This window comes from Ursus americanus, chromosome 32 (assembly GCF_024610735.1).
Source record: "Ursus americanus isolate L20-20 chromosome 32, mUrsAme1.1.p, whole genome shotgun sequence".
NCBI classification, from domain to species: Eukaryota; Metazoa; Chordata; class Mammalia; order Carnivora; family Ursidae; genus Ursus; species Ursus americanus.
The window spans coordinates 15087111-15103277 of record NC_142158.1 but is presented as its reverse complement, the minus strand read 5'-3'; the positions used below and the strand labels follow the sequence as shown (position 1 = coordinate 15103277).

Genomic DNA, 16167 nt, shown 5'->3' with positions numbered 1-16167 from the left:
GAACCAAACAAAGCCACCCAAACAAAAACAGAAACAGACTGTTCCAGCAAAGCGCAGGTGTCGGGCCTTGAGGAGTAGGGGGCCCAGCAGGCTGGGTGACAGGCGCCCAGAACTTCAGTCCTACTTGTCCGCTCAAATGGAAGCTTACTCCGTTAGAGTTGGGCTTATAATTTCAGTCTTGACCCTTGTTAATACCACTGCTTAAAAAAAAAAAAAGTAAAAAAGATGAAATTGGGTATTTTGTGAGAATTAGGAAGAATATGCCAAAACCTAAATCAAGCCAGAATCTGAGGTACTGAGACTTTTAAAATAACAGCATTTTTTCTCCTTGAATTGGAAAGGATCTTATTTTTAGGAACTACAAGGAAGCAACTAATACAGAATAATTTAAATGCTAAGCCATTCATAATACGTAAATCCTAACCAGTGCAGATAAGCTGAAATAACCTTTCATCGGAATTCAGATTTGTTTTGGTTTTTACCCTATTTTTATTTTTAACTGTTAGCTTAAAAATTGTCCTATTACAAAAATTCTTATTTGTCCAATATGCAATAAAATCATGAACTGTTTTAGATTATGTGCCATGTCAGAGACAAAGTCTTATTCAAGAATCCTTTTTTTTTTTCTTCCCCTCTTTGAAATACATACATCCAACAGACATACCGGAAAAAGCCAGTGAAGAAGAATATGGAAGAGCCACCTGCAGGGAAAGAAGTTAAGAATGGTTTTTCCAAAGCCTACTTCACCGCGACTAACGGGGTCATCAACAAGAAAGCGCAATAAACGTCAAGTAACAGACAAAGCATATATAATAGCCTAACAGATTCGCTTGTTTTAAAGCAAAGACTGAATTGAAAGTTATATATGTTTTAGCATAAACTAATTTCTTTTGAGTTTATAAATCATTTGTACTCGGAATGTATTAATATATTGCTATGAGGTTAATCTGTTCCCTGAATGCTTCCGTCAGCACACCGTGTCACCTCAGACACCGAGCTCTGTAGACCTCAGACCTGGTGCCACTTCTCTCTCCTCCTCCGCACAGACTGAACCCCTCACCAGAAACTCTCTAACGCCTTATACACAAACAAAGCCAGGAAACATGGAGCCTTGTGTTCCAAAGCCAGTCTTCAAATAGTTTTAGTCAGATTAAAATGTTTAAAACAAAATGTTAATTACCTTCTAGCTACAGGGTCTTAATCTATATTAAGCAATAATTGCTTAGTCCTTATTAAGCAATAAGGTCATCTGTCTGTTCCATTAGGACTCAACCCCAGAAAATACTAAAATGGATTATAAATGGAAGACAGGAAAATCTAGCAAAACTTCTTTTAAGGTAGTGTCTGTCAAATTCCTATACTAAGTCTCAACTTAGTGACATGGGAATGAAATTTGTATTTTATTTTGACAATTACTTTTTCTAAGAAGAAAAAAATCTTCTGCCAAATGCTTCTAGCTCAGGGCTTCAGATAGGAGTCATTCCTCAGTTCTAATTTGGTTTCCGCGACTATTCGTATATTCGTGCTACCTCCTATGTTAAATCCCCTGAGGTTAGGTTGTAAACAGACACCTTGCTCAGTTTTGAAAGCAGGATTTAATCTGGCTGCCCAGTTCCTTTCTGATCAAGGAATCTTCCCTTCTCCCTAGAAAGATAAGCCACTGGAATATTTATAAATCAGAGCAGTTGGGGCAACACAGACATTGAATTTGTCCACTATTTGTTGTAACCCCACATACCTGCTGGCACTCTTTGCAGGGTAAGTTTTGGAAAATGGGAAGAAAAAGAGGGCGATGGAAAGATTCCTACGCGGGGCTGGTCAAGAGCCTCAATGAGAAGTGCCGATTTGGCAAACGGCACACCCCTCCCCGGCCCGGGGAACACGCTTTCTACGGAGAACAAGCACAACAGCAGAGGAAAGCAGTAGTGAATATATTTTTTCCTCCCTAAGTATTGGACTTCACTATATTAACTTGCACCAAGAATGGAAACAATATTTTTTGAAGCTGTGAGGAAGATTAGACCCTATAAGACAAGACTTGTCACCTTTGACACTTTTTCTTTCCTACCCTCTCCTTAAAATAACTTGTAGTTCGTAATGTTGAGGTCAGATGTGCAAGTGACAGAAACGCATGCTCACCGCTCCCTGGACCCCGTCCAGTCTGTGCGGGAGTGCCTTTCCGTCCTCCTTGCTCCCTCGCTTTCTAAAAATTCTTTTCCCTGTTTAAAAAAGAGCGTGGACTCTGGTACGACGTTGAACGGAGACCCTGATGGTGTTTTCTCCCTTCTCGCTCACGTCCGCCGCCCTCTCAGGACCTGGCCCACGTGGCAGACGTGCGGTGCATGTCTGTACACGTAACATGCGAGGACTTGGTCCGTTTTTACTGAACACACATTGCTGACACCCACTTGCTCTTGGATTTATTTTTCTAAAAAGTTTTCTAAAACTAATTTTTCTAGGGTGCTTCATCCCTACCTCCTTCCATCCCATACTAACAGTATTGTTACGAGTCTCATTCTCTCCCAGAAATTCGTTTTAAAATAAGGGCTAGCCTCAAGTACGCCTCCGAGTACTCTTCTATAACAAAACACAGGTTGGACTAAGAAGACAGCCCCTCAGAGCAACTGGACTCCAGTTCAGTTTTAGGTCCCAAGAAAGGGTTGAGCATCTGTTCTCAAAGCGCATCCCGGGAGAAAATGAGAGCCAGGGAGAAGCCGGACCTCCCCGGACATTCGTTGTTTGCACCTGGTTCTCAGCGGTCAGGGAGCCTCTAACATCTCCCCGCTCTGTGTTTACCTGCAGCTTGGGTGCTCTCCTGCCCTTGGTATCGGCAGAGCAGGGAGGGAAGCCATCCTTCAGCAGAATGACCGAGGGCCCCAGCTGGCAGCAGAGGGCAGGGGGAGACCTCGCGGGTTGCAGGACGCTGTCTCCCATGGTGTCTTTATCTAGTGAAGCAAACCAAACACTTCTAGCCTTAAACCATTCAAGGGCTGATACAATTATACAGAGCCATGAAATCTTAGCCACCAAAACTGAATCAGGCCACTATTTTAACCCGTCATTAAGTGTTGGAACTTTAAAAAGCAGAATGTCTACACTTCATGTGATTTTCCTAAAACTGTTAAAAGCCAGCCTCTATACTGTTAGAAAAATGAAAACCTTTTGTTCTTGAATTTCCTTTTACTCATAATGAAAATATATAATACTATGAGCACGTTAAAAATTCCAGTTTTTTTTAAACGGAATGTTAAATGGAAATGAAGTGACCTTTTCAACCATCAAAATGATACAGTGAAGCCTTTAGACATATTGAGAGAGAAGGCCCTCCCTCTCCCCATCAGAGAGATATTTATTTGTAAGGCAAAAGGATACTTACTGTGATGGGCGGAAAAGCACTTTGTATGTAAGAGACCATTCTGATTCTTCCATATCATTTTATGATGTTTCTGGGAACTTCTTATTTAGAAAATAAGGATATCACTTTTTGGTTTTCCTTTGAAAATACTTGAGAACATAATATCATGATTGGGGTGGACAGGGAGGCAGGAGAAGCCATCTTTCTCTGTAGACAGATAAGCATTCTGTATGATTGTTGTATAATAAATTGATTTTTACACTAAAGCAAAGCATGTTGAGATTGTTCTTATTTGGTTCAAAGACATTAAAATGTGTGCCTGCATGGTATTCCAAATGATTTATTACTCAGGAATTGTTTTTAATAAAGGGATATTTTAGCAATTAATTTTAAATGTTTAATTCTTCATTTCAATAAGCAATGCATGGCCTTTTATGTAACATTACCCTTACATAGTATTCATATACCAAGTTAAGCTATTTCAGAAAATGGTTATTACAAGAAAAATTTAAGACCAATTAGACGAGCAGAGGATATAACGGTTATAGCGAGCAGAGTTGTTCTAGAGAATAACCCGAGGAGGAGCACTGGCCTGGTTGAGGGGACCGTGTTAGGCAGGAACCGTACCGAAGAAGCTCTGAAGCCGCAGACTCCCCCCCGACCCCCAACGTTGAGCGCCCTGACAGCAGACAGGAAGCTGCTCCAGCTCAGGAGTGGGATGGGAGCTGAGACTTGACCATGACAAAGCCCCACAGAGACAGACGTCAAGGTCGTGGAGCAGGATCACGGACCGTGCTGTTGTGTCAGTGTAGCGTTTGGAACGGTGACGTTAGAACAAGCCAAGTCCAAAAGATGTGCTCAACTCCACTTAGGAAATCGCTTAAATCCCTGGATAGTAACAGGGATGGGGCAGGAGGGGAAAAGGGAAGGGGAGGTTTCAATTTCGAGGGGGTTTCAATCTCGCTATCTGAATGGGGACTTGAGTTTTCAGGCATGGGGACGACAGGACATTTTCAAGAGCCTCTTCTTAACCCACTGGGACTTCATTTTAAACAGTGGGTAGAATCAATTCATGCTTAAAAATAAATCCTTCTGTCTCTAGAGCAAGGCCTAAGAATTTGTAGCAAAGTGAAAGAGCTGTTTATACAAGGTAAGCATTCACCCAAATACATTTCTTAGTTTATATAAAGAAAACTTCAGCGGGCGTTTTTATTACGGCGGGCTTTTTTCAAAATCAGTGACATTCACACACGTAAGGAAGAGTTCTGTTCCAAGGCACACAAAGAAATCAGCACACTCACGAGACTACAGTCACCTAAAATAGCCCTTGACCTTCAGTAAAACATGACTTTTAGTCACGGAAAAGGGTAAAAGCGATTGATTTGTAAGTCCTTTTTCCTTTTTAAGAAACTCTGTGCAGGGAGCACTGGAATATCAGCAGGAGGGCAAACAGGTTGTAAATGCGGTCATCAAGGATCTTAGGAGCCCCTCACTGGGAGCCCATCGTAAAGGCGCCTGAGGCCAGGTCACCTCTGGCAGCCTGGGTGAGGCCACGCTCGCTCCAAGCTCCTGGCACCTACCTACCTTTGCGGTTGGCATGCACCACAGCCTGCAGCCCGGGGAGGAGACCTGTGCTCTCCTATTTGCCAGCCCCAGTTAGTTCTCCCACATCTGCCTTCCACCGATACAACTAGCTGACCTCTGAAGGCATTTGGGTCTATGACTCCCGAGCATTGAACAACAAAAGGAAAAATTTTGCAGTTTTGCCTGGGTTGATGTCCTATACTAAGAGGGAAATAAACTTCACATTCCTTAACAAGCATTAGAAGTTGCAATTTCTTGGGGCGCCTGGGTGGCACAGCGGTTAAGCGTCTGCCTTCGGCTCAGGGCGTGATCCCGGCGTTATGGGATCGAGCCCCACATCAGGCTCCTCTGCTGTGAGCCTGCTTCTTCCTCTCCCACTCCCCCTGCTTGTGTTCCCTCTCTCGCTGGCTGTCTCTATCTCTGTCTAGTGAGTAAATGGAATCTTAAAAAAAAAAAAAAAAAAAAAAGTTGCAATTTCTTAAAGATTTAAGCACCTCTATCTGAGCTAGCCCATGTGGAACTACCCGCCACCGCCTTTGTTTTTTTTTTTTTTTTTTTAATGTAGGATCTTATTTGAGAGAGAGCATGCAGGCATGGGCTGGGGGCAGGGGGGGAGAGGGAAGAGAGGGAGAAGCAGACTCCCAGCCAAGCGGGCAGCCCATCGTGGGGCTTGATCCTAGGACCCCAGGGGTCATGACCTGAGCTGAAGGCAGACGCCGAGCTTAACCGACTAAGCCACCCAGGTGCCTCAGCCTTCATTTTTTTAAAGCTAGCTTAGTCCTATGGGATTTGGATAAACTCCAGAAACAGTAATGTTCACTTAAATATTTGTCAAATCTACCTTGTCCGGTGCTATGTATTACGTAGACATAAGAAGTGATCCCAGTGACACCTGCCCTTAGAGTTCAGAGTCTGGTAAAGTAGATGGAGAAACGTTTAGTTATAAAATAATGGAAGTATTAAATATAGCTTACCAAGAAAACCTAGAAAACTAAAAGGAAGCAATACCTGAGCTTAGTTTCAATGGATGAGAAATTCTCCATATAGATGAGGGGGTTTTGTTCAAGAAAATTCCAGAGGTTAAACCCCTGGATTCCAATGGAGTCCCCAGTCCCTCAGCAAGTATCGGAGTGCCTCCTATGTGCCAGGCATTGCCCAGGGTTTGGAATGAAATATAAAGAGAACAGACAAGTTCTCTGCATTTAAGGAACTCTTGTCTAGTGGACATCTCCTAGAGGGAAGACGCAGTTACCACGCTCTGTAAGACATCTGTTTATGCTGTTAAATATGTCTGGGCTCACAGACTCCTATCAAATACGTGGGAGCCCCAACTATGAAGCCTGAGACCCCTATTCCAGACCAAGCTCACAATACCTGGCTTGAGAAAAGCAGCAAAAACCACTGAAACATCACTAATTGTGAATTATACTTTTGAAGCATATTTTAGGTTCTTGTGGGAGCAAAAGGACTACTGCCCTGTGTATTAGGGCCCAGGATTTCAGCAGCAGAACCGCTACAGAGATACCCACACATACGCATGAAGGGGTTCATCACAGGGATTTGACGCTATCCAGTTGTGGCTGTGATTAAGCACCCTCTAAAAGGCTGTTGTCATCCTATCTAGTGTTAGGGCTCAAAGTCCACCAGGGGGGGTGAGGCAGTCAGGAAGGGAGGATGTGTAGAGAATGGGGAGATCAAGAGTGAGCTAGAACTCATGGCGTAAGCTGGAGCCCACGAGAGAATCTACAGATTCCATGCAATCTCTATCAAAATACCAACAGGATTTTTCACAGAACTAGAACAAATAACACTAAAATTGTATGGAACCAAAGACGACCTTGAAGGACAAAAGCAATATTGAGAAAGAACAACAGAGCTGGAGGCATCACAATTCCAGATTTCAAGCTATACTACAAAGCTGTAGTAATCAAAACAGTATGGTCCTGGCACAGAAACAGACACATAGATCAATGGAACTGAATAGAGACACCCCCTCCCCAAATAAACCCACATTTGTATGATTAATCTATGACAAAGGAGGCAAGAATATATAATGGGGAAAATACCATCTTTTCAATAAATGGTGCTGGGGAAACTGGACAGCTACATGTGAAAGAATAAACTGGACCACTTTCTAACACCACAGACAAAAATAAGCTCCAAATGAGTTAAAGACCTAAATGTGAGACCTAAAACCATAAAAATCCTAGAAGAGAGCACAGGCAGTAATTTCTCTAACGTCAACGATAGCAACATTTTTCTAAGTCTCCTATGGCAAGGGAAACAAAAGCAAAAATAAACTACAGGTACTAATCAAAATTAAAAAAAATTTTTTTTCATTTATTTGAGAGAGACAGAGACAGACCACAAGCAGAGGGAGCTGCAGGCAGAGGGAGAAGCAGGCTCCCCACTTAGCAAGGAGGCCGACAAGGGGCTCGATCCCAGGACGAGCCAAAGACAGATGCTTAACCGATTGAGCCACCCAGGCATCCCCAAAATAAAAAGGTTTTGCACAGCAAAAGAAACCACCAGCAAAACAAAAAGATAACGCATTGAGTGGGAAAAGATATTTGCAAGTGATTTATCTAATAAAGGATTACTATCTAAAAATATACATATATACAAAGAACTCATACAACTCAACACCAAAAAAAACCCCACAACAATCTGATTAAAAAAAAATCAGCGGAGCACCTGAATAGAAATTTTTCCAAATAAGAAATACAGATGGCAGACAGACACATGAAGAGATGCTCAACATCACTCATCAGGGGAAATGTAAATCAAAATCACACTGACATATCACTTCAGGCCTATGAGATTGGCTAAACTCAAGAAGAGGAGAAACAGCAACGTTGGAGAGGATGTGGAGAAAAAGGAACTCTCCTGCATTTTTGGTGGGAATGCAAGCTGGTGCAGCCACTGTGGAAAACAGTATAAAGACTCCTCAAAAAATTAAAAATGGAAATACCATATGATCCAATAATTCCACTATTGGGGGCCTATTTACCTGGGGAAAACGAAAACACTAACTTGAAAAGAAACATGCACCCCTGTGTTCATTGCAGCATTATTTACAGTATCCAAGATGTGGGAGCAACCTAGGTGTCCATCAACAGATGGTAAGGAAGATGTGGCGTAGCAATATATACAATGGACTCACGCATGGCCATAAGAAAGGAGGAGATCGCGCCATTTGAGACACAGATGGACCTTGATGATATTATGCTAAGTGAAATTAGACTAAGACAAATGCCATGTGATTCCACTCATAAATGGAATCTTAAAAAATGAATAAATGAACAAAAAGCAGAATCAGAACTAAAAATATAAACAGATGGTTGCCAGTGGGGAGGAGAATGGGGAGGTTGGGCAGAATGGGTGAAGGGGGAGAAGGAGATACAGGCTTCCAGTTATGCGATGAGTAAGTCATGGGAATAAAGAGCAGAGCGTAAGGAATACAGTCTAGGATATGTGATAGTGATGGGTGGGGACAGATGGCAGCTACACTTGTGAGCATAGCATCATGTATAGAGTTGTCAAACCACTAAGTTGCATACCTGAAACCAACGTAACATTGTGTGTCAACTACGCACACACCAAACACACACACACAGAGAGAGAGAGAGAGAGAGAAAGAGGCCAGGAGCTAATTCGCATGGACGTGGGGTGAGCATCACAGTACGTACTGGGAAGAGCCACCGTGGAGGACGGAAAGTTACAGTGCAGAGGAATGCTGGAAACCACAAATGAGGCCAAGGCCACAGCTTGGTCCCAGAATTCACTGTGGTGGGCACAAGGCTGCTCTCAGTTGAAAGGAGGTGAACTCCGGTCCAAGCTGCTTTCCGTGTTGGTGTAATTGTCCCCATCATACAGCTAGCTCCTGGAGGCCCTTGACAATAACAACACAGAATCTTCAGCACCACATACAGAGTTTGGCCGTGCATACAGTTAGTGCTCAATAAGGATTCGAAGACTAAGACAGTGTCGAATGAAGACTTTCTGGGGAACATTCCTAAAGTGATATCTTCCAAAATCTCAAGTTGGTGTTTGCAACTTCCATCAACTCATCCTCAAGCTTAGCTCTTAGAATCCTCTCCCCGTCATGAGCTAGCCCACCTGCTCCCTCCTTCACACTGTGTCCTCGGGGAGGCCTTTACTGCTGTGAAGACCTCCGCTAGATGGCATTCGGTCTTCCTACTACTAGTGGATTAATCTTCCTAAGCCACTATGTTTGTTTCTCATTCTCTGCTAAGTCGTCAGTGACGCATTCTCACCAAGAATAAAGTCCTTCTAATCAACACAGTAAAGGCAGTAAAGGCACTCAGTCTGGGCCTTAATTTCCACTCATACTCTACAGTATTACAGCCTCCAACAAATTCTGCATGCCTCTGCCTCTGTGCCTTGAGTCTCGTTAGTCCCTCTCGGCTAACCCTAGAAAAATCCTCCCCAGCCTTCAAGAGCTCAAATGGTGCTTCTCCTCCAGGAACCTGTCCCTGATCAACCCACAAAAAACGATCTCTCCCTCCTCACACCCCTGCTGGTGCTTAGTTTACTCCCCATTTATGGTGCTTGTCACACACAGCCTGGAGATTCTTCAATGACCTGGTGCCTTAAGACCAAGTTTTTACTGGCTAAGATCACACCTCACCCATCCTAACCTCTACCACGTGAGCTCACTGAAGGCTTTGGAGAGTACATCTCCCCAGTATATGTTTACCCGTTACCAGAAGTCCTATATACTCTTCAGATGTCCTTCATCGAAGACCGTCAATGTAATGGCACTGAAATCCACAACACGCCAGGTCACCAGGAATCGTGAGCCCTACACTGGATATACCCAAATGAAATGAGGTTAATTAGACCCTTTGGACCTAAAGAAAAAGTGCTCTTATACTCTGTAAAGTTTACAATAATATACTAAACCATAGCTCGTTAAAAAATCCTAAATAGAAAAGATGACACACTGGGGTTGCAAACATTTGTTCTGAGAGATTAAATACATAATGCATAAGATATATTATGTCACTAAGTTATACTATATAACGAATAAACTGTGTTCGGTTTGCGGTCTTCAACTGTACTTACCCAATTTGTGAAGTTACTTTGTAAATGGCCTCGAATTAGGTAGATTTTATAAATAAATGCACTCAACTGCATATGCAAGCGTCATGCACGCAGACTTTATTAGAGCATTTAGTAATTATCACATGAGCTTTTCTCCTCTGCTCAAGCTGGCGGTTCTGTGAAAGTGCTGAAGAAACTAGAATATTTGCGGATCAAGTGAAATAATAACTATTTCAAAATACAACGCCACTTTCATCTGAGTGCTTTTCATCACAAATGAAATTCTCCCTCAAAGAGATGTACCAAATAGCATGGATACAGATGTTAAGATTTTCTTTCCCCCACAAAGCTTGAGGACCCTTCTCAAATAAAAATCAATTTTACTTTGAAATCATTAAAAAAAAAAAAAAAGCAACACTCTAAGTTGGTAAACATCCCGAACTTCCTCTTTTCTGACCAAAGTTTGTTGCAGAAAGTTAACTTTTGTGAACAAAGGGACAATAGCACAGCTGTAAACTACCAACATAATTCTGTTCTATTATAACTCAGGGGTCCCAGTGGGAGTGAAGCAAAATGCATCAGCCAGAGCTCTAAAGAACCACTGAGCGGCCCAAGCCAGCGTTGTCGTCCTCCGGCGGCTCAGACGGCTGGAAAGAAAATACAAAGAATGGTAGTTAGCGGAGCCTGCACCACCCACCTCTTGGTCCCCCTTAGAACGCAGTAAGCCGACACGAACGTCACGACGCTTTACCGGCCACACCCTAACTCAGATATGCAGTAAAGTTGCATCTTTGCCCAGCAGCCGCTGAAGTCAGTGCACTGGGTAAAAGCCGGCCAGAGTCAAAGTCGCCCTCAAAAATGGGCTCCTGGGTGGCTCAGTAGCTTGAGTGGCTGGTTCATGATCTCAGGGTGCTGGACTCGAATCCTGCATTGGGCTCCACGCTCAGCGAGGAGTCTGCTTGGGATGCTCTCTCTCCCTCTGCTCCTCCCCCTGCGCACATGTGCGCTCTTCCTCTCCCAAATAAATGAACACCTTAAAAAAAAGGCTTAATGTGCTGCTTCGAAGATGTGCCTGCTATCTCTCGATAGTCAAACACAGCAGGTTATTTTTTCTTCTAACGTTGGAGAAAAGACAGGTATTTCTTGGGTGGAATACTAGAGGCAGTGGCTGGGCTGGCTTTTGGGGCCACGCTGTCTGAAAACTGTGTGTTGTTAATAACTAGACTGGGACTGAGCCCAGTTCGAGCCTCATAAAACAAGAGGTAGATAAGAGCTGATATCCAGGAGGAAATAGATGTTCCCAGCCTAATGCAAACACTAGGTCGCACGCTCATCGTAAAGCATGGCAGGCAGAACCACCTGTGCAGGGGCGCCTGGGTGGCACAGCGGTTAAGCATCTGCCTTTTGCTCAGGGCGTGATCCCGGCGTTATGGGATGGAGCCCCACATCAGGCTCCTCCGCTATGAGCCTGCCTCTTCCTCTCCCACTCCCCCTGCTTGTGTTCCCTCTCTCACTGGCTGTCTCTCTGTCAAATAAATAAATAAAATCTTAAAAAAAAAAAAAAAAAGAACCACCTGTGCAATTGAAGTTATTCCTTTGTTTTCTCCCCCTCTGTTCAGCACATGTAATTTGATTCCAGCCCCACAGAATTACTAGATACCCACTCAACATCTCTTCTCCCTTTCCTATTTACAGAACCCCCCCTTTTTGAGAAGACAGTAACAGTCAAATTCTCCCCATATTCCCTTTCCACTATGGAGAGCCACGTGACCCCGTGCAGGTCAGTAAGGTGGAGACAAATGTCTGTTGGTTTGGGCTTCCATGGAAACTGTTTTATTAATTTAGAAAAAAAGGAAGCCGAAGGGCGATTCTGCTGGCACACATCTGTTACCTTTCACCTATCCCCTCTTCCGACCTGGAGTGTAGAAGAGATTCCAGAAGTAGAACAATCACTATAAAGCCCAAAGCCAAGGGGCGCCTGGGTGGCACAGCGGTTAAGCGTCTGCCTTCAGACTCAGGGCGTGATCCCGGCGTTATGGGATCGAGCCCCACATCAGGCTCCTCTGCTATGAGCCTGCTTCTTCCTCTCCCACTCCCTCTGCTTGTGTTCCCTCTCTCGCTGGCTGTCTCTATCTCTGTCAAATAAATAAATAAATAAATAAATAAATAAAATCTTAAAAAAAAAAATAAATAAATAAAGCCCAAAGCCATGTGAATGATGGCTGAGCAGGAAGCTCAAAGGACCTGGTCTCTGATGGCCCCTGAATGCTACCGCATCACCAGCCCTGGGCAACATACCTCCCAACATACCTCCCCTCTGGGTGCTGCTGACAGGGGGACATAAAACCCTGATTGGGTTTGCTCCTGAGCCTGATTCCTGTTACACGTGACCAACTGGAACACGTACATTTAATTCACACGTGATCCAATTCTCCATTAGGGCTGGGTATTAGGCTAATATTCTTAACCCAGATTAGTCTTTTTTTTCTATATCCTCTTTTCGTACTATTTTGATTTGAAGATTTGCTATTTTTGTTTTCCCAAAATAGTAATTTTTTTTTTTCCTGGGGTGCCTGCGTGGCTCAGTCAGTTAAGTGTCTGCCTTCAGCTCAGGTCATGATCTCGGGGTCCTGGGATCAAGCCCCGTGTCAGGCTCCCTGCTCAGCAGGGAGTCTGCTTCTCCCACTCCCTCTGCTCCTCCCCTCTGCTCATGCTCTCTCTTCCAAATAAATAAAATCTTTTTTAAAAAATAGTAATTTTTTCTTCATAATGAAAGTAATTCAAGATGTATGTAAAAGGATATTCACTACAGAGTTATTTGTAATAATAATTTAAAATAACCTGGATGGGCATCAACAGGGCATCAAATGTATGAGTGATAGCATGTCCATAAACTACAATATTTTACAGTTAATAAAAAAAAGTAGATCCATATTATTGACTTGGAAAGGAATCCTACTTTTATTGCTCAGAGAACAAAAATATGCCCAATATTTAGTCTAACATTTGTGTTACTTAAAAATATACATATGTATCCTTACACAGACATTTGTATACGTTCTTCTATACGCATTGGCAGTGTCTGGAAGAATATGAACCAAACTGTAAAGAGGTAGTTACCTCTGGATTACAGATAAGGAGGAGGGTTAGAGAAAGTGGAAAAAAATAACTCTTTATAAATGTTATGCTGTTTAAATTTATTCCACAAAAGTAATTCATAGCTTGGACTAAATTCTAAAAATATAGAAGTAGCCTAAGATAAGAAGATTCACCTAAAATGTCACCACACAGAAATAACCACAGTTGACATTTGGGTGAATATCTTCTGGAATCTAGACCTCTCACTGTGTATACATATATGCATATACACACAAACTCTCTTTTGTAACACCACCTTCCATGGTCAACTCCTTCCCCTCCTCTTCTGCGGGCTTCATCTCCTTGCCTTATTTTAACACATTACAACGGCCCAAGGATTTTGTCCCGGCACCTGTCTCTACACACCGTGCCTAAGTGAACTCCGTCAGTCTTATGTCCAGCCCTCTACCATAAGTCTTAGTCTCAAATAGCCAGCCCCCCACTTGCCAACTCCATTCCGATGCTGAAATCACACATCGAATATATGTTCCAAATTAGGTTTTTAATATCTATCCACAACCTCCCCTCCCCCCTACCAGCTAAACCAGACCTTTCCCTGTCTCATTAAGTGACACGAATCTGCCCCAGGTTGCTCAAACCCCAACCCTGGAAGTCGTCCTTCACCCTTCCCACTACACAATTTATCAGCAACCCTTCCTGCCCCCTCTCTGCTGCCCACATCATCCCATCCCCCACCCCAACACATACACAGAGGGCCTTAAAAGTCGTTCTTTACTATGACAGCGTTCACTGCCACTGGAAGAAAATCCTTCCACAGCCCATAATGTGACCGACCACCACACACAGCATACCCGCCCCCCAACCTCATCCTATACCACTCTGCCCTCGCTCCTGTTGTCTGGCCTTCACAGACTTTCTAGAACATATGAAGCTGCTTATGGCCTCAGACACTGGTCTTGGCCATTCCCTCTGAAATACCCTTCCCTGCTCTCCCACCCTTCAAGTTTTAGCTCAAACGTCACTTCCTTAGAGAGGTTTGACTAGATTCTCCTTTCACACCATCAGCCTCTGACATCACACATTTTTCCTTCTTGCCACTTACCACTAACATGAATTCTCATTTCTTTACTCTTCACTGTCTGTCTGTCCTACTAAAGCATACTCTCTATGCGGTCAAGGACCTCTTGGGTATCGTTCCGGCCCCAGCATCGCAGACAGTACCTGGCACCTTATAGACTCAGCAGTTCAAGTGAATGAACACAGACAGCTAAAACATATTCTGTTCTATTCCAACTCTGCAGTTCTCAGGGGTCCCAGTGGGAGTGAAGCAAAATGAATCAGCCAGAGCATGAACGCACCACGGTGTGGCCCAAGCCAGCTTTATCATCGAAATTAAAACAAATGGAGTCATGTGGTATACGATGCTTGGGCAACAAGCTTTTACTTTCTACTCACTGTTAAATGTCTTCCCGAGTCAATTAATCTAACCTCATCATTCTTTTTAATGGCGATGTGACGTATGATGTAAATCCGTCAATCTATTTAACCAAGCTCTAGCTGGGCATTCAGGCAATTTCCAACATTTCCTTACTAGAATTGTTTGTAATACACACCACTGTACATATCTTTGCACCATCCAATTTAGTCTTTAAGATACTTTCCTAGAAGTGGAATTGCTGGGTTAAAAACCACAAAACACAACTTTAGACACTGGAGTTCTTAAATCACCCACTTCGATGACTCTCAAATAAAATGAAACAAAATACATGTGCTTTTTTTAAAATAACACTATACTCTAAGATCCGTGGAATTGTATTCTTATGAACATGTATTTGGACATGGTCTACCTAGAGAATCTACGTTAGCCCTCTAAACTGAAGAAAATTTCAAGTTGGTAGTTGTATAAAAAGCCCCATTATTAAATACTGTGGGAATGAACAAAATATTCAAAGAACCCAACTGAGCTGTCTCTACAGTGACCGTATCCAAGAACGGAATAGTTGGTGGTGGTGGTTCAACACATTCCGTATTTATTTACTTTGTGGGACTCACAACACTGCCAGAAAGCTTACAGAGTGGTAGCCCCATGAGCTGCTGGACCTTCCAGGGAAGCATTAGGACTCACAGTAACAATTCCACAGGCATCTTCCTTTAAAAATCTCTCCAAATCAATCCCATCCTGTCTCCAAGCCCTCTCTGCCTTAATAACTGCTAAAAGGCAGCCATTATTACCCACATTCTCACCCAATGATGCCTATACCTCTCGTCTGCTCTAGCCTGCTCCCCAGTATCCTCAGCCTCTTCTTGAAAGAAGATGTCTCCCTGCCTCCTCCCTTTAACTAAAATGTGGCTGACTTCTGAGGGTACCACCTTCCCCAAATACACTGTCAATTGAAAGTTTGTTCCCCCCCCCCGCCGCCGTTATCCTATTACTTCCTGGTCAGGTGGAGAGGAGGGTATTCTCCTCGCTCTGAACTGCCAAACACAGGAACTGCTCCCTCTCCTGCAGACACTTCTCTGCTGATGTTCATACCAACCATCTGAATTATTATCCGTCATCCTGGCCCCTCTGTTCACCTGGCCCTGGTTCCCGTCAGCCTTAGTAGCAACTGAAACTCCTTCATGAAGGACCCATCTTCATGCTCTGGCTTCTCACTTCTTTTACCTCCTCACCACCTAGAGCATGTTCTTCAATTTCACCACAGCTATGCACGCCCAGATTTTTGTCATTACAGGCTTTCCGCCTCTGAAATCCTGATCCTCAATATTCCATTTTCTGACCACACTTTTCAAGCCTTTCTAAGCCATCTGCTCTCCTTCCCTCACTGTCCTAACTTTTGATTCCACTAAAACTGTCAATCCATTGACACCATCTATGGATGGAATGTCTGTGTCACCTCACCCCATTCAGTTGCTGAAATTCCACCCCCCCTTCCCGCACCCATGTGATGTAGGAAGTAGAGCCTTGGGGAAGTAATCAGGATGAAATGAGGTCATGAGATGGAGCCCTCACAAGTGGGATTAGTGCTGTTAGAAGAGACAGGAAAGGGCTTGCTTTCTCT

The 16167-nt window shown here is 43.5% G+C and overlaps 2 protein-coding genes across 2 annotated transcripts in view; one reads left to right on the top strand and one right to left on the bottom strand.

Moving 5' to 3' along the window:
* The window catches only part of ELOVL2 (ELOVL fatty acid elongase 2), a 66644-nt gene extending 62902 nt beyond the window's left edge, over positions 1 to 3742 (top strand). The window contains exon 8 of the mRNA XM_045811696.2: positions 659 to 3742. Coding sequence (XP_045667652.1) covers positions 659 to 784 — 126 coding nt within the window. The 3' untranslated portion in view covers positions 785 to 3742. The remainder of the gene's footprint in view (positions 1 to 658) is intronic.
* A 6380-nt stretch (positions 3743 to 10122) lies between these two features.
* Positions 10123 to 16167, bottom strand: part of SYCP2L (synaptonemal complex protein 2 like) — a 106447-nt gene continuing 100402 nt past the window's right edge. The window contains exon 32 of the mRNA XM_087857982.1: positions 10123 to 10653. The gene's annotated coding sequence lies outside the window, so the exon portion shown is untranslated. The remainder of the gene's footprint in view (positions 10654 to 16167) is intronic.